The sequence below is a fragment of the Mytilus trossulus genome, chromosome 10, assembly GCF_036588685.1.
Source record: "Mytilus trossulus isolate FHL-02 chromosome 10, PNRI_Mtr1.1.1.hap1, whole genome shotgun sequence".
Taxonomy (NCBI): domain Eukaryota; kingdom Metazoa; phylum Mollusca; class Bivalvia; order Mytilida; family Mytilidae; genus Mytilus; species Mytilus trossulus.
In genome coordinates this window covers 44,711,109-44,735,723 of record NC_086382.1, presented here as the reverse complement: position 1 = coordinate 44,735,723, position 24,615 = coordinate 44,711,109, and the positions used below count along the sequence as shown (strand labels likewise).

At 31.5% G+C, this 24,615-nt stretch overlaps 2 protein-coding genes across 2 annotated transcripts; one reads left to right on the top strand and one right to left on the bottom strand.

The window, feature by feature from the left end:
• Positions 1 to 84: 84 nt before the first annotated feature.
• Positions 85 to 1,794, bottom strand: LOC134687934 (uncharacterized). The gene has a single exon (XM_063548395.1). It carries the CDS (start codon positions 1,792 to 1,794, stop codon positions 85 to 87), a length of 1,710 nt encoding a protein of 569 aa, XP_063404465.1.
• A 3,175-nt stretch (positions 1,795 to 4,969) lies between these two features.
• Positions 4,970 to 23,365, top strand: LOC134687433 (cell division cycle 5-like protein). The gene is made up of 20 exons (XM_063547726.1): positions 4,970 to 5,107; positions 7,517 to 7,620; positions 8,182 to 8,343; positions 8,953 to 9,074; positions 10,143 to 10,239; positions 10,862 to 10,912; positions 11,422 to 11,498; positions 12,207 to 12,310; positions 13,194 to 13,273; positions 13,982 to 14,057; positions 15,996 to 16,160; positions 16,769 to 16,943; positions 17,480 to 17,613; positions 18,073 to 18,253; positions 18,627 to 18,751; positions 19,144 to 19,338; positions 19,992 to 20,189; positions 21,491 to 21,574; positions 21,932 to 22,060; positions 22,681 to 23,365. Exons 1-20 carry the CDS (start codon positions 5,063 to 5,065, stop codon positions 22,783 to 22,785), a joined length of 2,409 nt encoding a protein of 802 aa, XP_063403796.1. The 5' UTR covers positions 4,970 to 5,062; the 3' UTR covers positions 22,786 to 23,365.
• Positions 23,366 to 24,615: the final 1,250 nt, after the last annotated feature.

Genomic DNA, 24,615 nt, shown 5'->3' with positions numbered 1-24,615 from the left:
TTTTTATTATATTTTTGTTATTTCATGTGTATAGCAGGAAAATAATTAAAATTGAAAATATTTTTTTCATATTGTTTTAGATCACTAGAATCCGGAATATTCCAACTCATAAATTTTAGCTTTTAAAGTTTCTGGGCTGTCCTTTTTATTTGAACATCCTATATACATATGTCCTTCTGTAGACAAAGTGAGTCTACATGGATATATAATTCCAATGTCATGAAGATTGTAATGTCCAATAAATTTTCCTTCAGAGTTCAATATGTGTAGTGTAGAAATGAATAAATCTGTAACTACAATATTATCTGCAGGAGTTGTAAGCAGGTGAGAGGGTTTAAATGGTTTTTCTTCCGTGTTAATTGTGGGTTGACCAGTGTACACCTGTTTGATTTCTCCTTCTTTTCCTAATACCAAGACTCTATAATCCAAATCTTTTTCATCCACAACACAGATATTGCCATTGTTGGTGCTTGTAATTAATCTAGGCCATGTAAATAATGATTCTTTGTTGCTGTCTTCTTCATATTTTGCCTGGCATCTACCATCCTGGCCCATTACTACCACAGCAGCCTTTGTGCCTCCCCCTCCAACACCTACTATAACTCTGTTATCTTTGGTTATATGAAGGCATTCTGGTTCACTTTGTGATGTATATGATTTCACATCATAATTGGAATTCATGATCTGTTTGCCAGTCCATTTACTAAACAATATGTTCAGACTTGTTTTACCTATAAATGCCAAAAGCAGGTGGTTGCATGCATTCATGACTGCCATGTCACAAATAGAAATGTGCAACTCTGACATAATCTTAATATTGTTTTTTTTAAATCTTATGTGGTGTAACTTTTCTTGAGAAGCATCATATATCCACATAGTACCATCAGAACATCTGCAAATATGATGAACATTTCTTAATTGTATGGTGAATTGTTTCACAATTTTAAAATCAATTTTAGGTTGTTGAATATCCAAGTTTTTTGTATTTTCGATTGATCCAAAATTCACCATTTTGTCTGGTAAGAATCTCCCCAATAATGAAAAGTCAAGGTTTTCTTGTGGTGCATCTCCACAAAATGAAACAGCAAATTTATCAAAATCATCAAAGAATTTAACAAAATCTTTTGAAGTTGTCGATCTTTTTACAGTGTTACTCTTGCTCTGCAAGTTTTCTAAGGTCTCTTTAATATGGCTATACTCTGTCCCGATTTCCTGGCTATTTAATTCCCATGTCTGCTCCAGATCTTTTACAAGATTATCAGCATGCTTATCAACTTCACTTTTAAAAGCATCCCTGTGACTAAAGATATCTTGCTTGATTTTTCTAAATTTAGCATCTTCCTGATCTTTTATGTCCTGTACTTTGTCTAAAGTACTGGTCAAAATTTTTATACTTTCATCTGCTTTCTTCTGTCCACTTCTAGTTATCGTCTTTTTATCATTAAGCTCTTCTTCGTCAATAAAGGTGTGTCCATTGTGGATTTTGGTTACACATTTTAAACAGATGACTTTCTTACAAGTTTGACAATATACACAGCAAGCCTGGTCTGGATGTTCTACACATTTTACATCACTAAAGTTAAATGTGTCCACTTCTTCTTCCTGAACCAGCTCTTTAATGTCTCTAATCTTATGTTCAGTTGCATTTTTAAATCTAGCGTGGACTTTATCCTTGCATCGGCCGCACATTAAAAGTTGACAGTCCAAACATTTAAATTTGATTTTATTCCCACCATCACAAAGTTCACAACCCACTGGAATTTGTTCTCTTTGTAAAGACTTAGAGGAAGCCATTTTTGATGAACCCTTATGTATTAAAAAAACTTTTAAATCAAATTATTTACACATGAAGATATAATATGAAAGATAAAATATGAGGTTATTAAGATACGACATGTGTAATGTACATTTAAAATAAAGATGGACAGTGTTATCTTGTTTATTTGTTGTATCATATAATTTTTTTAACAAGATAGGGGAAACTAGTACACAATAATATTATCCTTTAAGGGCAATAACTCATAAAACTATGATTTGTATGTAAAATTTGCTACTGTCGTAAAAGCAACAATATTTTATCCTTGTATAACAAAAATGTATTATTCTAATTTGCTACATATTTCAGCAGCAATATCTGCTTAAAATTAACCAATTTTTTTTTAATAATTATGACCAATATTTTTGCTCTTACTGCTTTAGTTTTTAAATTACAACCAATTATTCTATTTTGAGAAACAGCTGTTTTGTTTGTTATTGATTAAAATCTTACATAATTAAATTTCAATAGTAAGTGCAAGTTACTTCCCTTAGCTGCCATGCGGAAGGTGCAACTGGTTGATTAATATTTTTGAAATATACGAGTACAAAAAAAAACTGACTCGAAAGTTTTATGACCGCTATGCCTGGTCTAGCATTTAGTGAAACACTTGTTCACATTGACTACAACATAGCAACAAAAGAGATAGACCTAGTCTTACTCAAATCAAAACATCAATTTATAAACTAGACTCACAATTTGTCAATTCCCTTATTGCGCACCCTATTGAACCTTTCCATAGATTCACCTGCAAGTTACCTGTCCATTTAAACTTTTGGCAGTTCTATTGTCCCATCTAACAAATACGACAGGTATTGTTCTCTGTTGTTTATTTACCAGGACCTTTAAATTTCTTCTAAGAGAAATCTATCACTCATTGATTAATCTAGCTGAGTAAAAAGTTTATCTGCTAAACTGGTAGAAATTACTTGTTTCACATATAAAAAAAATGCCTGTGATTTCATGTTTATTAAACATTTGTTATATTTTTTTCAATCTGTTCGAAATAGTTAACAATTTAACCATAAAAAGTTTGTTTTAAAAAACAAAGTATTGTTAGAGAGAAATTTATGTATTACTGAAAAATTATTATACCAGGGTTTTCGATATCACAAACTAGTCAAAACATTTACTAAATTTTATCATCGGTATAAAGACATCATTCGTAAATATAGCTCAACATGCAGACTTTTTATACGTTCAGGTATTTCACATCCAATTTTTTATGGAAATATTCTTTATAAAGCACAAAGGTGTCAGTATTCACCTCATAAACTTACAAAACCTTTGAATAGACTTATTAAGAAGGGATATAATTACGATACTGTTGTCAAGTCATTAAAGATTGCATATTTTGGCGTTAATATTGAGTCACTGATAAGGTCTTTGCGTCGGAACTAAACACATTTATTCTAAAAACAGTTGTTGGCATGACACGGGTTATGTTCTTCTCATATATGTTATGATGGTATGATACTAAACCCCTTACGGGAAGGATTGTGCCTGATGTTCATATGATGAAATCATAATCTTTCAGTCAGTTTAATTGAAGTCTGGAGCTGGCATGTCAGTTAACTGCTAGTAGTCTGTTGTTATTTATGTATTATTGTCATTTTGTTTATTTTCTTTGGTTACATCTTCTGACATCAGACTCGGACTTCTCTTGAACTGAATTTTAATGTGCGTATTGTTATGCTTTTACTTTTCTACACTGGTTAGAGGTATAGGGGGAGGGTTGAGATCTCACAAACATGTTTAACCCCGCCGCATTTTTGCGCCTGTCCCAAGTCAGGAGCCTCTGGCCTTTGTTAGTCTTGTATTATTTAAATTTTAGTTTATTGTGTACAATTTGGAAATTAGTATGGCGTTCATTATCACTGAACTAGTATATATTTGTTTAGGGGCCAGCTGAAGGACGCCTCCGGGTGCGGGAATTTCTCGCTACATTGAAGACCTGTTGGTGACCTTCTGCTGTTGTGTGTTTTTTTATTTTGGTCGGGTTGTTGTCTCTTTGACACATTCCCCATTTCCATTCTCAATTTTATTCGTATGAAAATTTGCATCTTTAAGTATATGTTTAGTTATAGAATACTTTAAAGAAGGCCATAATATATAAAAATCGCCATTTCATTGCATTTTTAGGGGTTTTTTGGATGAAAAAGGTCAGGTGAGCTAAAAAGGCTGAATGAGACACTTGCAAAAAAAAAAAAAAGTCAGCATGACAATTTAGGTAAAAAATAGTCAGGACAAACTAAAAAAAAAAGACAGGACCGAACAGAGTCACAAATAAAAAGGCAGGATCACAGAGATTACAGCTAACAAAAATGCAGGACAAAAATTTTCATCCTAGCCCCCCCATAAAAATCAAATGGTAGCTCCCTTAGTTCAAATGCTGATATTTCATGTTCAACTTATTTTGCCTTTTCGGTTTTGAGGACAGACCCCAAATTTATAATAAAGAACCAGACTTTATTTGAAAATGAGAATAAATTTCTGTATTTATAACATAATCAAATAGATAGTTGGCAAATTGACTATCATTAAGATATTTCATTCAAATATGTTGATCATGCAGGTATTTTTCAAATGTTTTGATTAACAACAAATGCAAAGTAATCAAAAGGGCATAGTGGTGGTAATGGCTCACATATGATGCCTTGAGATCAGAACAATTTATTTGCTATAGATGTATTTCACTGTTCAAAATGATTGTGGCCATCTGTGTAAGAAATTACCTCCTTCAAAGAAGCACATCACATCTGCAATGAATCAAATAGGAATATTAGGTGACCATCTAGAAAGATTTTCTGTTATACTGTATTTGTATCTGATAATGCTTGGGAAACAATTGTAAACAGTCCAGCTGCTTTTCCAGCTATTTTCAAAAGGGCGGGGAAATATCGTTCGATTCTCTCTGGTTTTTCTATTGGTCTGCAGTAAAATAAAGTGTTCATTTTTACCATGTTACCAAGATAAAATGTATTTATCGAATTTTGTTCTTAAAATTATTAATTTTGGTTATATTAAATATAAAAACTATACAAAACATATCAAGCATAATAAAACTGGACAGAAATGTAGTTAATCATCATATATAGAGTTGAGTATCTAAAAGACATTCGTGTCCGTTGTTAATTTTGGTTATTAGCTAAATTTATTTATACCCAAAACGTTTATTGGAGAAATTTTGTTTAGACAATTACATTTTAGGCAATTTTTACAGAGATCTAGAAGTAAAAGACCAAGATGCCGAGAATTATGATAAAAGGAGGTGTTTGGCGTAACACGGAGGTAAATGTCAATACATTATTGCAAGTTTATCAGTTTACACACGCTTACATTTTTGTTTTACAATTATAGTGCATGTTTTTGTTTTGGTGTTTACATTGTGTTATCTAGTTCCCATAAGGTCAGTGTGGTTGTACCGCGCTATACCTTAATCATCAATATGGCTTATTCTCTGGACAATCTAAGGAATAATCATTAATGATTTTTCGACAGTACAACTAGGTCAGTGTGGTTGTTCCGCGCTAAACCTTAATTACATCAATCTTATACACCGAATTTTAAATCTTCATTAGGTTAATATGGCTGTCCCGCGCTATGCCTTCATTTGCTGTCTTAAACTCCGTAGTATGAAACATTGCTTATCTTTAATGTACAGTCATCGCCAAGCCTTTTGTACAGAACAACTAGGTCAGTGTGGGTGTTCCGCGCTAAACCTATCAATCCTGTATGTAAAATTAAATGCTGAGAAAATCCATGAAATAGTAGAATAACTGGTCAGTGTGGTTGTGCCGCGCTATACCTTTAAAGGGAATAAATATGCATGTTTAGCTTTAATACCCAGTAGCTACACACATATATATATATAACAGATAGTTATACATGTTATAATGGCTATGCATAATCAGATCGCTTAGGACATATAAGCTTATATGCATGATTTTATTGATTTATATATCGCCTAGCAGTACACATAGACATATGTAGTAGCTGTAGCAGGCAGAAATCTGAAAACTATTTATTTTTATATTTTCTTTTTACCTTTTAGTAACACTGTTTTAGTAAATGTAAAGATTTTTTACTATAATGTATGTCCTGTAAATAATATTCAAAACTTTCTTAAAACTATATTAATAACCTTTTTAATTGTGACACATTTTTAATGTACATAGAAGTTATTATTATTATTTTTCAGGGATTTAACTGTATTTTTTTTTTTATAATGTTATTTTTAAATAGTTATGTTTTCACTGAATAATTAATTATAAGGGTTTAACCAACCTTAATTTAGTAAGGTTGGTGTACTCCAACTATTGGAGGAAGTTATAGAGGAAAGAAGAAGAAGAAGTTTACATGAGGGGGATAGTGGGGGTCCTGTTCCCGAAATCCCGGGCTTCAAAACACGAGATCCTGAAATCCCGGGCTTAAAAACATGAAATCCTGAAGTCCCGAAATTCGAAAAAAGAATTCCCAGATCCCGAAAGCGTCAATCCATGAATCCTGAGCTTAAAAACACCCGATCCCGGATTCCGGATAAAGGTCCTATCCCCCCTCTTACATCAAACATTCTAAATATTGATACTGTTGTAAAAAGGTGGTGATGGGGGGTATTTTCATAACGAATATCGGTAAAAATTCTTGCCAAATGATTTTTTTGGTTCATGACGATAAAATATGCACTTTCTTTTCGACATATTAAAATCAAAGATTTTGACACATCATGTTAATTTTTTTCTCCAAAAATAATGGTAACGTTAATGATTTGAGCCCTCTGACAAATCTTGTAAAGGATATTTTGACAAATCACAGTAAAATTTTCATTAATTTGACACTAACGGTAGCCAAAAATGGGTGTTTGACGCTTGACAGTAAAGGTCATTACTACCAACTTGTATGTTTAGTGATATTTCTGTAAGGGCTAGCCTACCTTTTGATATACTGTATCACTTTGTAGGAATCTGCAACACTGGACTTAAGAATTTGTGAAAAATTCACCTTTTTGTGTCTTCTGATTTCTCTTGCAATGTCAAGTACAGGCAGGTAAAAAAAATGTAAATATAGACATTGTATTAAAAAAAAATCGACCATTCTTATGTAGAAAATGGGGGATTAATATAAGAGTAAGAGCAAGTAATAGTTATGCTGTTTCTACAGCATCATCAACAGTAAATTCAGTAGTAAAATTGAATAAAGAAATGGGGAATATGTCAAAGAGACAACTACACAACCAAAGAGCAGGAACAGCAGAAGGCCAACAATGGGTCTTCAATACAGGGAGAAAATCCTTGAGGTGGGCATAAGCAAACCCCTAAATTAAAATGTGTTCTTGTTCAGTGAAAACTGCAAAACATATAAATGAACAAAAAATAAAAAAACATATAAGACAACCAAATTAAAGGCCAGAGGTTCCTGACTTGGGAAGCAGACACAAGTGAAGAAACACACAGCAATGCCCACAGTAAATTCAGTTTATAAAACTTCTTTTAGTACTTTAAAGTAGGTTAGTTTAAGGGGAACAACTTAAACCAATGATATAAAGTATGCAATAGTATAATCATTCATTGACACTTCTCATTTCTATAGAAATCATTTGACTCTTCCCCCTCATCAGGCATGGCCTATTAAGAATGTCGTAATGCTGAATGATATATACAAGCAGATACATGTAGCAAACATATTTATATTTTATTTAAGGATGAGATTCTGAAAGCAGCTGTAATGAAATATGGCAAAAATCAGTGGGCCAGAATTGCATCATTGCTACACAGAAAGTCATCAAAACAATGTAAAGCTAGATGGTAAGTTTAGATACTAAAACAAAGAACAATATAATTGTACCTTAAAAAGTTGTTACAGTGTAGAAGTCAAGCTGTTGATACTTAAACTAGAAGCTAAAACTCCCTCCAACAAAAAATATAATACTGAAGTAATTATTGCTTTTACTAAGAACTTTGAGGTGTACTGATTTTTTGTTGAGGTCCTAGGCCTGCATACAAAAGGGAAGATCAGTGGAGAAGTTTAAGGCCAAAAATATATTGTGTTTTTCAACTTTTCAGACACAAACATGCTGTCTCTTCAAGTACAAATTTGAAAATTGAGAGGGGTTGGTCATGAATGTTCTTTTATCAAACTATTTACTTGAATGTAATCACTGAGTTGAATGTAAATAATGAATTTCAATCTTCATTTTTCCTAAACAAGGCCAATATCAAATGGGCTGTATGCTCCAAAAGAAGTACAAATGTATCAAATAGAACATCATCATCAATGACAGGAAAATTAACAACAAGAAATTAAACATTTCTTTGTGTCAAGTACTTTATAACAGCATTCAATGTAAAATTTCTATTTCATCACAGGTTTGAATGGTTGGACCCAAGTATCAAAAAGACAGAATGGAGCAGAGAAGAAGAAGAAAAGTTACTACATTTGGCCAAGTTAATGCCTACACAATGGAGAACTATTGCTCCTATTGTAGGTAGAACTGCAGCACAATGTCTAGAACATTATGAGTATTTACTGTGAGTTACATGATTGATAAAGACTTGAATAAAACATATGTATTTGTAAAATGTTTTTAAATCTGTCATGAAGAGATGAATCTAAGATGGTTAGAAAATAATCACACTTAGAAGCTCTCATTTATAATTCTGAAAAAAAGACTAACATGTTCCATCTAAGGACCCAACCTGCCACAACATTGAACATAAACACTGTGGAAATGTAGGTCCCCAGTACAAAATTTAGAAGCCTGGGTCAAACCAGAGAAAAAACACCTAAGAAATAATAAAAATTCAATAGAACTATAAAAATATACACACTTACCAAAAATAGAAACATCAAGAACAGAACATTTCACAGAAATCTATAGATTGAACAACATGAACTCTACCAAAGACTGGGGTTGAACTCGCTAAAGGAAAGCAATATAAGTATATAGTATTCTTATTTTTATAAATATGAATTTTTGAAAATCTGTTTAGAAAGACTTGCCTCAGGGAATATGTTACTACTAAATTAGATTTCAACTTAACACAGCCATGTTCAAACAGTTTCCGCCCCTTATTTTGAAGCTTTCTCTAAGGTGAAGTGACTGAGAGAAAATTTATATGTTATTTTTAATTTGGCAGAGATAAAGCTCAAAATAGAGATGAATCAGAAGACGATCCAAGAAAATTAAAACCAGGCGAAATAGACCCGAACCCAGAAACAAAACCAGCCAAGCCAGATCCAGTTGATATGGATGAAGATGGTATGTACTATTAAGTGGTGGAAAAGATCATTTGTTATGATAATATTTTATAATGCAATGTTAATGTTAATATTTTTCGATGGATGTTATATTCATGATTCTAAATGCATAAATCTTTTGTGTGGTGATAAAATTGTGTAATGATTGAAAAATTCTCCCCCACAAATTACAAGTACAATTCAATACAATATATTATTATTATATAAAATCTGTTTGATGCACTTATACTTCTTATTTTGATATTGTATTTATATGTGATAGGTACTGGGATCGATGCCAGGGTCCTCCACCAGGTAATATACCTGACTCAGGTTTGGGGGACTAAAGACAAGTATGGAATATAAATAAATGAAGAGCTCTCAAATTACATCCTTTTACTTTGGATTAAAACACAAAAAGAGGCTGATACATGTAATAATCACAACACTCATGGTTAAGACTATACAGTTCCGGAAAATACGGATTTAACATTCAGATATATAACATATATATATGATGACCGAATAAATAGTCAACGATTAATCTTACAGGGCGATGGATCATGTAATATGATTCTGTACACTACAAAATATAATAATATAACAAGTCAAAAAGGGTACAACATCACCATTAAATAATGGTAAAATGAACAAATATTAGATATTTCGAATAACAGATATCATTCTTCAATAATAGCACGATGTGAATATAATAACAAATATATATATACAACTCGTCTAAACATCAACCCAACAATGTTAGATCTGTAAATTTGCAATTTTTTGTTCTTCTCTCACCTGGTTTCGAACCCATGCTACTGAGTTATCGTGACACCAAATCCCCTGCACTGTAGCCGTCCCGCTAGACCACACGACCACCTGGGCTTCAGTAAAAATGAAGCTTTCGGAGGCCGGTTGTTACCTTTCCACATCCACGTCAGTTTTAATCTAGTGTCGTACTACAGTACATGATATATAAGGCATGGAGATTTCATTTTTACAGATCAGCTTACCTTTAGTAAATCAGTGGTGAAATTAATTTTGATATAATCAAATGACTTTGACAAGATAATTTATTTTGTATCTGTAGAACTTGAGATGTTATCTGAAGCCAGAGCTAGGTTAGCAAACACACAAGGCAAGAAAGCCAAAAGAAAAGCAAGAGAAAAACAGTTAGAGGAAGCCAGGTTTGTCTGAAAGATATATATTAGAAAAATAACTTTTGATATGTAAAACCATCGTTCTGACAGTACCTATAAGTTTGACAAGTGTAACATGAAAAAGGCAATGCATGCCATAATGTTGATCTTTCAAATAGAAATCAGGAAAATATGTCTAGAATGTAATGAATGTATATTGAATTGAATTTTAAAATTCTGCCCCTTGATAGGTTGCAATTAACATATAGCAAGAAACAGCTTAATTCTTCAGAAATCAGCAGCAAATTATTTTGAAAATGAGTCAGATTTAATAGAATGTTTGTTGCTTATCTTGCAGTTACAATTTTGCTTTCAACATCATAAAGTAAATTAAGATTAAAGATTTTTTTAAAAGATACCAACTTTCTGTTTGACAATATTAAAGTTTTTTAATATGTTGTGGGATTTTAGAATGTTTGATCTCACAGTTCTCCAATAGTTATGTTCAGAATGACTTTATATATGAGTTGTAAGGTGTGTGTGTGTTTCTCATCTGTCAGACACCTTCTTACTGTTTTCTGATGCTTTACCAGTAGGGTATGTCATTCTTGTTTGAACAGCCATATTTTAATTCAATATTTAAATTTTCTAAATTGGTTGTTTTTACCAGGAGGTTAGCAGCATTACAAAAGAGAAGAGAATTACGAGCAGCAGGAATAGAGTAAGTATTTTCATGCCATATTTATTGACACAGATAAAATTTGAAACTGTTATATGTGTTATTGTTTAAATAGAATGTTTGATATGAAAAAAAGGTGTATGACTCTTCGTAACTAGTTGTTATTTGTTCCCCTGTTAGGATTTTGTATTTATTTCCAAAGTAAAAGTCAAGAGTGTAACAAAATATGAGGGAAAAGTTGAAAATGTGAATAGTGATCATTAGCAAAAGTGAAAATTTAATGTGGATTAAATGTTTATATTAAGAAAAAGAAGATGTTGTATGTTTGTTGATGAAATAGCTCTCCATAAAAGACAAAATAACACAGAAATTAAAACATATAGCTCACTGTACAGCCTTCAGCAATGAGTAAAACCCATACTGTATAGTCAGCTTTAAAAAGCATTTTAGATGTGTCTGATCTTCCTAAAGGGTTAATAAACAGAAGTGATAACTCCATGTGCATTTCATGTTTAAAACAATTCATATGTTTCATTTGGTTTATATTTCAGTATTAAGAAACATAAGAAGAAAAAGAGAGGAGTAGATTACAATGCAGAAATTCCGTTTGAAAAGAAACCAGCCCCAGGTTTGTCATACTTGTATTATATAATCAAACATTTGTCATAGAAATCATTTGAAAAGAAACCAGCGCCAGGTTTGTCATACTTGTACTATATAAACAAACATTCAACATAGAAATCACTGGAAACAAAATTTGAAATACATTATTTGTCGTAATTTTGAAAAAAGAGCATGAATTTAGAAAAAAAGTTATATTTATTATAATTTTATAGGAATGAAAAATAGATAAATGTATTTAGGGTGTATGAAGCAGTCCGTTGCTATAAAGCAGTCTCATTTAACTGGTATTATACATTTGTGTACAACTGTTATCAGAAAAGAAACTAAAAAAAATTACACATCCCTCTTACACAAGTTTCAGCCTTCTATGAATACTGTAAACTAATAGTTCATCTACTGCAGATTAATTTCTTGAAAAACATTAACTGGTCAATTCTTCAATAGACATAAAGTCAGCTTTAACAGCAAAAAAAAATATTTCACAAGTTAATAAAAAAATGAAGTGTTTGATATGTTTTAAGTAGAAAAGAACCAATGCTAATCACTTCATATCAGTTAATAACAACTAAGGAGAGGCAATACATCTCAGTATGTTAAATTCAATTATGTCATAATACAAAATTGTCTCAAGTATATTGAATGGACTGTTATCTGATGTACATCTTTCCAATATTCTTTTTTATTCTCACAAAATTCCATTTAATTTTGACAGGTTTCCATGACACATCTGAAGAAGTTTTTAAGCCAAAAGATATTAACTTTAAAAGATTAAGACAACAGAATCTAGATGGAGAAAGAAGAGATGACGCTGAGGCTGTAAGTCATTTACTTTTTATAATTTTTGTGCTAGTTTCACATTTCCTGAGCAGTGTGAGAAAAATAAGTCTCCTTGCTAGTGAAATATCTGATCTCAGCAAATGATTGGTCGAAATTCAATTATGATGTTTAAATTTCTTGATTTTTTTCTCAATTTCCAATTGTTCTGTCATGAAAAAAGGCCACCATGCCTGATGACATCACATATAAAAAACAGAACTTTTTGCAAATCATTGAAAAGTAAGGATAAAAATCATTAGAGAAATAGATTCGCCCACTAAAGCTCTTGTAATATGGCATAACTCCACTCTTAACAGTTGAATTCTAAGTATTTAAAAAGCTCTGCATGACACACACTTTAAATATTAAAATTTAACTGTAAGGACTCAGGAGTGGAGAAATATTGTTATACACTTGTTGTAATGATGAAATTTATATTTCCTAGGCACCAATTTCCCTTGATATTGACATTGGCTGCTATTGGCTGCTAAAGCTTATAACCTCCAAACACAGATCAAGTCCAAATTTGGATAGCATCAATATCACTTTTGCTTTTTTCCACACTCTTACTTTACTTCACCATAGCCAAATGTTATGAAACTAATAAACAATGCTTATTACCACCAAATACATATCAACTTTAAATTGAGTGGTGTCACTTTCACCATCAGGAGTTATGTCCCTTTGTAAAAGGAAACCTTGCTAAATTTATCATTTTCATACGCCCACTAACTACAAAGTCTAAAAACAACATACAGAAACAAATTTAACCAGTAGTATTTTCAATGCAATGGGCCAAAACACTTACCCATGTCACTTGATGTTTTTTTCTAATATTTTCTCCTGTGAAGTATAAACAAACATTTATTTTGTACAATTTTAGAGAGAAAGAAAGAAAGATAAACTTAAACAGAAGAAAAGAAAGGAAAATGATTTACCTGGTGCAATAGCCAGCCAAAGCAAGTAAGTATTAAATTATTCAGAAAGTAGAATATTAAAACATTTATTTATGCAAAATTTACAACACTAAAAGTTGATATTTTATAATTTGAACTGATTTGCAAAAAAATAAATGTGAATGGAAGGTTGGGGAAAGTGGTTATCTGTTTTTAGCTTGGTTCACATTCTTTTAGAGATAAAACAAGGAGAAGAAAGAAGATGACTCCAAAGCAAGATATAAAAAAAAAGATCAAAAGATCAAATTCAGTCAAACATTTCTAATTGTTTTAATAGCAAAATTGTAAGATTTATTGGCATTTAACCCCATCCCTTGTGTGCTTTTTCATGGTGGTAAGTTTTGTATTGATGGAGGAAGCTGGAGTGCCAAAGAAAACCACTAATCTTTCTTAGAAAAACTTACAATCCTAACCAATTAAGAGGGGGTTTAGGACCTTTATTGGGACTCCGGTATCTGGTGTTTTTAAGCTTGGGATTTCAGGATCAGGACCCCTCCTACCCCCCCTCAATTAAGATTGGCGTAAAGCGCATCTGTCCCTTTGGGGATTTGAACTCACAACCTCAGTGTTGACTGGCTAGTGATTCAGAAGTTTGACTACTTAGACCATTTGGTCACTGAGGTCCCTGTCACTGTAAGGAAGAAGGAGAAAAACAGATTTGAGTAGACACATCATATGTGAATTTCACTTACTATCATATTAAATTATATTTCAGTTTCCAAGAACCAGTGAAAAAGAGAAGTAAACTTGTATTGCCAGCTCCGCAGATCTCTGATTTAGAATTAGAAGAGGTCAGTTGTTTCTAGGCTAATTTGAAACAAAGGAACTATAAGTTCTGAAAATAAAAGATAAATTCATTTCATTTTGATAAGATCAAAATTAACAGATTACCAAAGAAAAGATACAGTATAAATTAAAGTTCAATTCTTCTTGAATAATTGATAGGTCTTTCCTTCCATTTTCTTTTAATTATACTGTCATAAATAAATATATCATATATATGTTGATTGATAAATTTATTGATTAGTTGGTTGGTTGGTTGGTTTATTAGTTAAACACTTGATATAGGGTCTCTTGAAACAAGCGAAAAAAAGAGACCTTGGATTCCGTATTAAACACATGAAACGGAAACATGTATTGAATGATTGATTGATTGATTGATTGATTGATTGATTGATTGATGGATTGATTGATTGATTGGTTGGTTGGTTGGTTGGTTGGTTGGTTAAACACGTTGGTTAAATATGCTGGTTAAACACTTTGGTTGGTTAAACACGCTTAATAGGCTCAATTAAAACAAGCAAAAAAACCCACCTTGGATCCCTTATGAAACACATTAAACAGAAACATTGATTGATTGATTGATTGATTGAATGATTGATTGATTGGTTGGTTGGTTGGTTGGTTTGGATTCAAACACACATAAAACTGTATAAATAGTGCCAAAACCACATAATTTGATGACCTTGACCTTGTGACCTTCGTCAAGGTCATTGCTCCACAAGGTCATTGCAAAAGACCCTATGGGTCAAGGACCTTTTGTTTAAGAGTTTTGCCTAAAAATGGCTTTTTAAAAACCATCAGTGGGAGTTATGTCCCTTACATGATGGTAAAATCAATATAGTCATAATGTAAAAAAGTTGCCCCTTGAAGTACCAATCATTTTTCACTGCTTAAATTTTCTGTATCTATAACCGTTCAATAGTTATAGGGAAATGAAAAACTTTTGAAAATCTAAAATATGACCTTGACCTTTGACCTTGACCTATATTTTTAAGTTCTGGTCCAATGAACTCAAATCTGAAGACCCGCAGTCTTTACGACTTACGGTTCATGAGATTTATATGCATATCGAAAATTAAAATATTCAAGGGGAAATTACTCCTATAATAAGTCACCGGATCGCTTCGGATAAAATTATTTGAACTTGTATCATTTGGCAAGGAACATTTTAAAAAAAAACATTTGCCGCTAAGTCTTATAGTTTGTGAGATATATCGATAACAGTGTTTTTTGTAATTGGGGAGATAACTCCTATAAAGTAAATAGTACACTTCGGTGCTCCTATTACAAGATAGCTTTTATTAACCCGATACTTGATACCAAAGATCATTTTGATATCTTGCGTACTTTTATCACCGATTAACTTTGAAAAATGGCAGAAGAAAAAGAATAATAAACAAACGAAATACAGTAAGGTCTTTCCATTTAAGAAAGGAAAGACCTTAATAACAGACAATTAAAATAAGATTAGAACAACATCACATCAAACAGAAATAAATTTACCCTAAAAAATATTTACAAAGAAATCAGAACACAATGCAAACATGGAACAAATGACAATTAAACATATTCAGGATCATTTCTGAGAATTTTGTATAAATTGAATTTTAATTTCTTTACAAATCATATCTACTTCTATCTTTTAGTTGTTCTACTTTGACATCAATTTATTATCCATATGTGCATGTGTCAAGTTTCTGAAAGTATTTTTTTTAATTTTAAATATTAATTACATCAAAAATAAAACTATTTAGTTGTGTGAATTTGTTTGTCCAATAAATATTTTCCTTAACAGAATGACTCCATATTTTGTCATGACAGTGATGAGTTCCAGCCCTTATCAGAACTTACAAATACCTACTTCTCAAAATTCAAAAAGAGATTCTAGTAACAGATAAATTCTACATCTTCACCATATATATATCTTTTACGTAATTCTGTTTCAGGTTGTGAAAGTTGGTCAAGCTAGTGAATATGCCAGACAGCAGGCAGAGGAAACAGGTGCCCAAAATGGTGCCAGCCAGGCGTTACTACAAGACTACAATGTGACTCCATCATTAGGTAATCTCAGGACACCAAGGACACCTGCTACACAGGATAATGTATTACAGGTAAAAATTAAGTACTTTTGATGACATCATATAATTTTTTTCCATTAAAAATCTTTTATCATTTTGTTTATTTTTTATGCCCCACCTACGATAGTAGAGGGGCATTATGTTTTCTGGTCAGTACGTCAGTTCGTTCGTCTGTCCCGCTTCAGGTTAAAGTTTTTGGTCAAGGAAGTTTTTGATGAAGTTGAAGTCCATTCAACTTCAAACTTAGTACGTATGTTCCCTATGATATGATCTTTCTAATTTTAATGCCAAATTAGAGTTTTTATCCCAATGTGAAGGTCCACTGAACATAGAAAATGAAAGTGCGAGTGGGGTATTCGTGTACTGAGGACACATTCTTGTTTTATTCTTGAATAAACATTGTTTCACTGTTTGAAAATTAAAGATATAGTCTCTATTTCATTATTAAAATCTTTTTATTTGAACCTCATTCAGATTTCAGGAAGGGTACACACAAAGTAAATGAATCAATTTGTAGAAATTCCAGCTAGTCACAGATTTTAATTTTATTATTTTATGTTTTCCATTACTGATTGACATCAAATGGTTGTTTAAATTGGCCTGAATATAAACGTTAACATTGTATTTTTTTTCAATTTCAGGAAGCACAAAATATTATGGCCCTGCAATTGGTTGACACCCCGTTGAAGGGAGGATTAAATACACCCCTCCATCAGTCAGATTTCAGTGGTATAACTCCTCAACGTAACGCAGCACAGACACCAAACACAGTGTTAGGTACACCCATGAGGACCCCAGGAATGGAAAGTAGTGGAGGTACATAAACATGTTATTGGAACCTTCAATTTGTATTGTCCCCTCCCTACCTGTGCTACAAAAGCTGATTATTTGTAGACCTCCAATTGTACCAAAATTAATTGGGTCAACATTGGCCTACCCATAATTTGAATAGAACCTGATGTATAGAAGTCCTTATATTGTAGATTCATTTATTTTGTGGGTACCAATTTGTGTACATATAGAAAAAAAAGAATTGTTTTGTGGTTTTACAATGGTCTGCAAATAAACCTATAGATAATAACAAATCTACAAGAAGTCACTGTTTCTTAAGAAATTAATTTGAAATTGGATATTTTTCAACATTGTTTAAAGAATACATAGAAATTGTCCTGTAAACTAGTATCTTGTTTATTGTTTCAGTAAAGAATAGAAAATTATATGAAATTTCAGAATACAATTCATTCAAATCTCCAAGAAAAAAATGTAGGTTATTAGGGATACCATATTATAAGATGCTTAGGTCAATTTAGTCGAAACAATTTGAATCAGATTATATGTTTTAATAATTGCAGCATTGACACCACATGGTATGACCCCTAGAATGGGTGTGGCAGGACAGACACCATTGAGGACACCTGTGAGAGACAAACTAAATATTAACCCTGATGAGGATTATGACATGAATGTTAATGACAAATTTTACCAGGTATGTATAAATGAGCAGATTCAAAAGATCATTTCTATATAAAGAGAATTCATTTATTATTGTTGGTGACAATTTTTGCAGATTTAAGAAAAAGTTAACTGTCAGGATGATAGATTTCATAGTTTTGCATAAGTAAGTATTCAAGCTGTCAGATAGAAACGTTTGTACTTCAATGATCATTTAAATTCATGGTTTACTTTACCCAGAATATCCATGAAATGATACCCCATGAAAAATAATAAATTCTCGGTAAGTTGAATGCAGATTTTGCAAGTTTGAGGTAATATGAACATGAAAATTAAGTCTGATATCAAAAAAATTACTTAAAAGAAATTGATTGATTGTTGATTGATACTTAAAAGAAAAAAGTGGTAATTTACATGATAAATAGATATATAAAATTCATATATTCAGTGAAAATTTTACATTAAATGTTAATATAATATGTTTTTGTTTTAGAGAGACCTCAAAGACCAGTTAAAGCATGGTTTGGCCAGTCTACCTCGTCCTAAAAATGATTATGAAATAGTGGTTCCTGAAGACATGGAACAGGATATACACGAACCAATGCAAACAGACGACTACATTGAGGATCAGGCAGACATTGATGCTGCATCAGAGGAGGAGAGAAGAGCTATCAGTAAGATATTTATACAGTCAAATGGCATCTTTCTTGACTTTGATAAACTTATTGTTAATTCAGAAATTTTTATGATCTTTTTATTATAGCAAACAATTGCAACCTATTGGTGACACTATTTTGAAATCTTTGTAGAGTTATTAGTATACTATATATACTGAAATGGCAATTACTAATTTGGAATTTCTGTCCATTGTTTAACAAACTGAACAAATAAAATCACAAATTTCTAAACTTGTAGTTAAGTTTTCAAAACATTCATTGATTTACATCAAATTAGGAAGAGTGTGGAGGATTCAGGCTGCACTCAGCAAAGTATTTTATTTTATATGATTTAATAGAAAGTTGAAAATAACCAGTGGTTATTTTATAGGACAAAAAGAATTACGAATGCGATCTCAGTCAGTACAGAGAGACATGCCTCGTCCCACAGACGTCAACAGCAATATACTGAGAGTGGCTGGTCCTGGCGATCCTGCTCTTACTGATCTACAGAAGGTAAAATAAATAGACATTTTAACACTTAACAATTCTGCCAACCAAAAAATTACCAATTGTTCAGCATGGCTCAACCCTCTGTTGTCTATGTCTAATTTAGAATTTGTTCTTTTGTACTACACTTAGGTGTAATTCAACAGGTTTTCACGTTTAAACTGTTTGCTAGACTGGAAAGGCATTATCTATTTAGTATAGCGTAAATATAATACTGTTGATTCATTAATTTTCATGGATGCATGTTCATGATTTCATTGATTTGTCCAAGTCTGCAGACAAGTCTAATAGAAATCTGTGATCTGATGAACACCCATAAAATTAATGAAAATTGGTACACAATGTATAAATGAATAAAGTAAATAGAATTTAATTATTTCTTTGTTTTCTATTTGTAGGCTGAGGAATTGATCAAAAAAGAAATGTTAACTATGCTTCATCACGATGCATTATATACACCAGGTTCTAATCAGCTGGGTGTCGCACCAGGAAGTAAAAAACAAACACAAAAAGGGGTTCTAAATCAGGCCCAGCATGCATCATTTTTAGAGGAACATCCATATGAAAAAGTCAATGAAGCTGATTTAGAAGAGGTATGGTTTACATAGTGCTGCACATCAATTCGCCTTTTCAGAAACTTTAGGACTATGGGTATTAAATCTCATTGTTCGTACACCAAAATGAAAATAATGTCATGTCATTGGTTGAATTGCCATTGTTTATGATGCATTAGATTCTGAAACAGCAAATTATTGCATTTGAGTCTCAACAGTATTGGTATTGCAAAGGGTTACTTGAAGCTTGATGTCCACCTATATACACCCTTTTAGCCATTTACCTCTATTTAATAGAAAGTTATAGATATTGTACAATCATTCATTCCTAATAACAGCCGATATAAAGGTTACATTGCAATGAATAAGTAACGTCAAAGGTAAAAGGTAATTTATAATTGGTGTAAACACAAATATAAATCCAAGAAAGAATTAAGATTCTCTCTTTTATTATTTAATAATTATTCATGCTAGAACCAATGTAAACTAGTATTTATTATATATTACAATGTCGTTTTGGTTAAGAATTTTCTTTGCTGTGAACATGCTATTCTGCATACTCTTGTTAATACATGTTGTGCCAGCCTTTTTGTTACAAAAAAACAAATTCATTATTTAGAAAAAGAAATAATACTGTAAAAATCTACAGAACATTTGTATAAAGCTATATTTTTAATATTTATTGTTTGAAGGCTAAGCGGCTTCTACAGATGGAAATGGATTATGTAAAGAAAGGAATGGGTCATGGTGATCTGTCTATTGATGCTTACTCCACTGTGTGGGAGGAATGTTACAGCCAGGTTTTATACTTACCTTCACAAAACAGATACACCAGGGCCAATCTGGCTAGCAAAAAAGACAGAATAGAGTCTCAGGAAAAAAGATTAGAGGTGATTTTGATACCGGTGCTCCAAGACACAGATGGAAATTATTTTAAAAGTTACCATCAGCTTGGGCCACTAAAAATCTGCTATAGGTTGAGTTATCTATTTCTTTTGATAGATTAAGGTGTCTTCTTTGTTTCAATTTAGTTTAAACAGCCTGTTCATTTGTGAAGAAATCATTTGAGCAAACTAATCAAAACATTTAAGTTTTTCAATAAATTCTTCATCTGAATACAAACGTCCTTCAGGTTTTTTTTCAATAGAAAAGGTGAAACTTGATACATTGATACCAAAAGTAAACAAAAACATTTCATCATAAATGCTAAGATAGGAAAGATTATTTAAGAGCTGAAAGTCCAGAAATATATTAACTGTGCAACTAAAGTAAATATCTGTTGAAAAATAAATAAACAGATAAATTACAGAATGTATTAGTGTTGTTTACTCTGTTAATTAAATGTCTGATTTGTCAAGTACAGTATTTTGACATACATTTAGTATCTAATAAGGTCTTTTGTGTTTATTTGGGTATTTGACTGCTTTTGTTTCTAGTTGTTTCATTTTGGCTGACTTTTTTTATAACCATTTAGTTTTCTTCTGTTTAGTCTGTTTGCTAAATTACTGTTTTAATTCTGATAGTAAACACTTTTAACAAAAGTTATTTCCCTTTTCCAATTGTCAGCAGGATCTATTCTGGACAAAATAAGCTTCTGTACATACAAAGCATTCTAATGCAACAACATTTGCAATGTTCATTTTGATTGGATAACGTTATTTATTTACATGGCATCAATTGACAATTAATGCTAGGGGACGTACACGCAAGCGCAGACAGCATATGGTAAATTTTAAATACATATTTTAACGTTGTTTTCTGTCAGTTTTATTAGAATGGAGATAACAATATTGTATGTTACGCTCCGACGGCATCAATTGGGGATTTGATGGTCGAAAATACCCGTTTACTGTCTCCACTTACGCGTCGCAGGTAAACTTAATTTGTGACCATCAAATCCCCAATTGATGCTGTCGGAGCTTAAAATACAATACAGTTATCTCCTAATTATAAGTTAAAAGAAACAACCATCAAATAAAATCTCATTACATGTTGAATTATGGAAATTAGCAAATAGACTGTTTGCCTTAAAGGACATATATGTCAATAATATTTCATATTTCCCTTCAATTATATTTGTTTAAAAGGACCCATGATGACATATAATTCTTCTGGTTTCATACATCTTTTAGGTATCTTGTATCACCTCACACTATTGTTTAATCCATTGCATATTTTATGTACTTCACAGAATAACAGAAATTATATGACAAAAGATGCTAAAATGGCAGCAAAAATGGAAAAGAAATTAAAGATATTACTTGGAGGTTATCAGGTAAACCTTACTGCTTTTATTGTTAAAGATAATATTGATTTAATATCAAGTTTCAAGACGGTTAATTTATTAATCAAATGTAATAAAAGTAATCTTAAAAAAATAATGAAGATTTGCATGAAATTACAAATAACTTAGTTACTCTTCCTTCCAAGTACTTTTGGGGAAATATTCCAGCAAAAACTAATTTTAAATTTTATGAATCTGTTATCTTAAGATTTAAGCTTATATATCAAAATCTGTTTTCAAAATCTGTTACTGTATATATCTGTCAGACAAGGGAATCCATTAAGAACTTTTAATAGATGAATATTTGAACAAATTATGAGATGTATATCCTTTATTGTTAACTTTCAGTCACGGTCCCAAAGTTTAATCAAGCAGATCCATGATTTGTATGAACAGATAGAACAAACACATGTAGAGTTACGGACCTTTGTAGATCTTAGACAGCATGAGATTGGAGCCATTCCCAAGAGAAAGGAGGTGAGGGATGCTTACTTTATATAAATATAAAAAGGGGAGACAACTCTCCATCCAAGTCACAATTAGTAAAGGTAAACCATTGTAGGTCAAAGTACTGTCTTTAACACAGAGCTTTGGCTCACACCGAACAGCAAGCTATAAAGGGCCCCAAAAATGAATAGTGTTAAACCATGTAAGTGATATAGTGTGTGAAATAAACTGATGTTATAAGAAGGCAGGATTTAAATATCAGCAGATGATTTAGTGTTTTATCTGGAAAGGCATACATTCTTTGAATATTGTATAAAAAATATGTTTCTGTGGATTCATTGGTATTTGGGATACCAATGGGTTTAGGAAAGCCATGAATTTAAAAGATTCACCTAATAGTAGAAATGTATTATAGGCTAATAATTCACAATTTGCATAATATAAAGGGGGACAACTCAGATTTATCAAAAGTCAGTAAATGAAAATCGAACTGTTTCATAACATTGGTTTAAGTATTGCATTACATTGATTTTATTGAAATTCTGAAAATGTGACATACTAAATTTTGTCTGCAGGGTAAATCTAGAAATTAATGTATTTCTGTGTTATAATCTGTCAAATAAGTTTATAATCTTTTTTTTTACTTTCAGTCCCTGACAGAAGATGTAAATAGACAACAGGAGAGAGAGAAAGAATTACAGAGGAAATACAGTGAACTCCAATATAAACAAGACATTATCCAGTACAATAAATAAAAAAAAATATACTGACTCACTGTGTTACAAAATTATGATAAAGATAAACTTATAATTGCAGTTTTTAATCAATTTTCTCTGAAGGGAGTGCTTATTTACACATTAACAGAAACTTGATAAAAGAATACAAAAATCTAAAAGTTGAAAAATATAAAGAATTTGTTTGTCTATCACTGTACTGGCTTATTTCTCTCATTTACTTAAAATATTTATGTATAAAAACATTACTGTTAGGTCTATTGCCATCAGCTATGTATTATACCTAGAAAAGTTATGTAATATACCTAGATATCAACATTTTTTTTCAATTTTTGTGTTGTGGGTTGCTGTTTAACCTGACTTGACAGCTCATTTATTATTATATTAATGTTAAATAAATTAAGTTAATATCAAGAGATATCCAATTCTCTCTTGTTATTGAACCTTTGATTTTTATTTCTTGATCATACTGATAACATGTGAAAGATATGTGCAAAGTAAACTTTTGGCATCAGGTTAATGAAAAATCAGGAAATGTAAAGGCAACCTTATAACCCTACTACCTTTTTTTTGTACAACAAAATAGTTTTGAACTGAACTGAAGACACAGACAGATTATCATCAATGTAAAAATGTAAAAACTCATGTTTCATATTTTGATGTTAGAAGAAGAATGGAGTGAGAAGTTCTGTGGAGAGAAAGTAGTTATGCTATATATGTATTTGTCATATTGTCATTATGTCATTCCATTAATAAAAACATCTGACCAGTATTTGTTCTCTTGTATTTGCTTCCATAAAGTCAGCTATTAAGAGTATTTTCAAACAGATTTTTTTATCAGCTGCTCTTTAAAATGCAATGTGTGGTGTAGTTTATACACTATATTACAACCTTATTGTTTTTTGAATGTCTATTGTATTTATTTGAATATCCATTACTGTCCAGTCATTTTGATTGTATTACATTACCAGGACATCAGATATAATGATAAATAAAAATATCTTACTTTCCCTCATTGCATCTTGATATCAAGTTATGTTTCTTTTATTAAAAGTATGAAAACGTGGCTGACTGTTATTTTCTAAAGCTGAACTGTTAAGCTGTCTTGTAGAAGCTTCCTTTTCACCAGTGTTTTCTCTAGTAGGTTCCATTCCTGGCTTAGTCAAACCAGAAAATTTAAAATTGGTAGTTGCTGCTTCACTGTCAAACTCACAGCATCTTGGAGCTAAAATAAATGCATGTGCTTATAATTGTGACATCATGGACATGGATACCTGCAGACTATTATTACCTTCTGGTTATTCATAATTCATCCAACCTTTAAGTATTCCCAAAGTGATTGTTGAATGATTATTTTGATGTCATATAAATGCATACATGTACTAGGTTCTGTAAGTTGCAGGATTATATATTCATGCAAAATACTTTTAAATTAATAAATTTGAGAAGATTATAAATCATGTAAAAACTTGTCTCCTTTCAAAAAACTATCTACTGCTATTTATTTTAGTTTACTTCAAATTTTCATATCTGGAAAATTGTATCCCTTAAAAACATCCAAGTAGTAGAGATTATTTGTTATTTAGGGAGTAGGTCAGTATTTAGGTAAAAGTATACTGTACACCATCAGGTCCAAATCTGCAATTCTACAAGATAGCACCGGCTCCAACAGAATGCAGGGGAATTTTTATAGAGAGTCACCATTTTGGCATAAACAGAATAAAAACCAGAAATTATGAATATTGAAACCATTGATGCCATATACACATCAAACTAATAGTATCCTTATAGTGAAAAATGTCTTGTAAGGAGTTTCAAAAAGGGGGTCCTAGCCACAGGCACTTGTTTCTG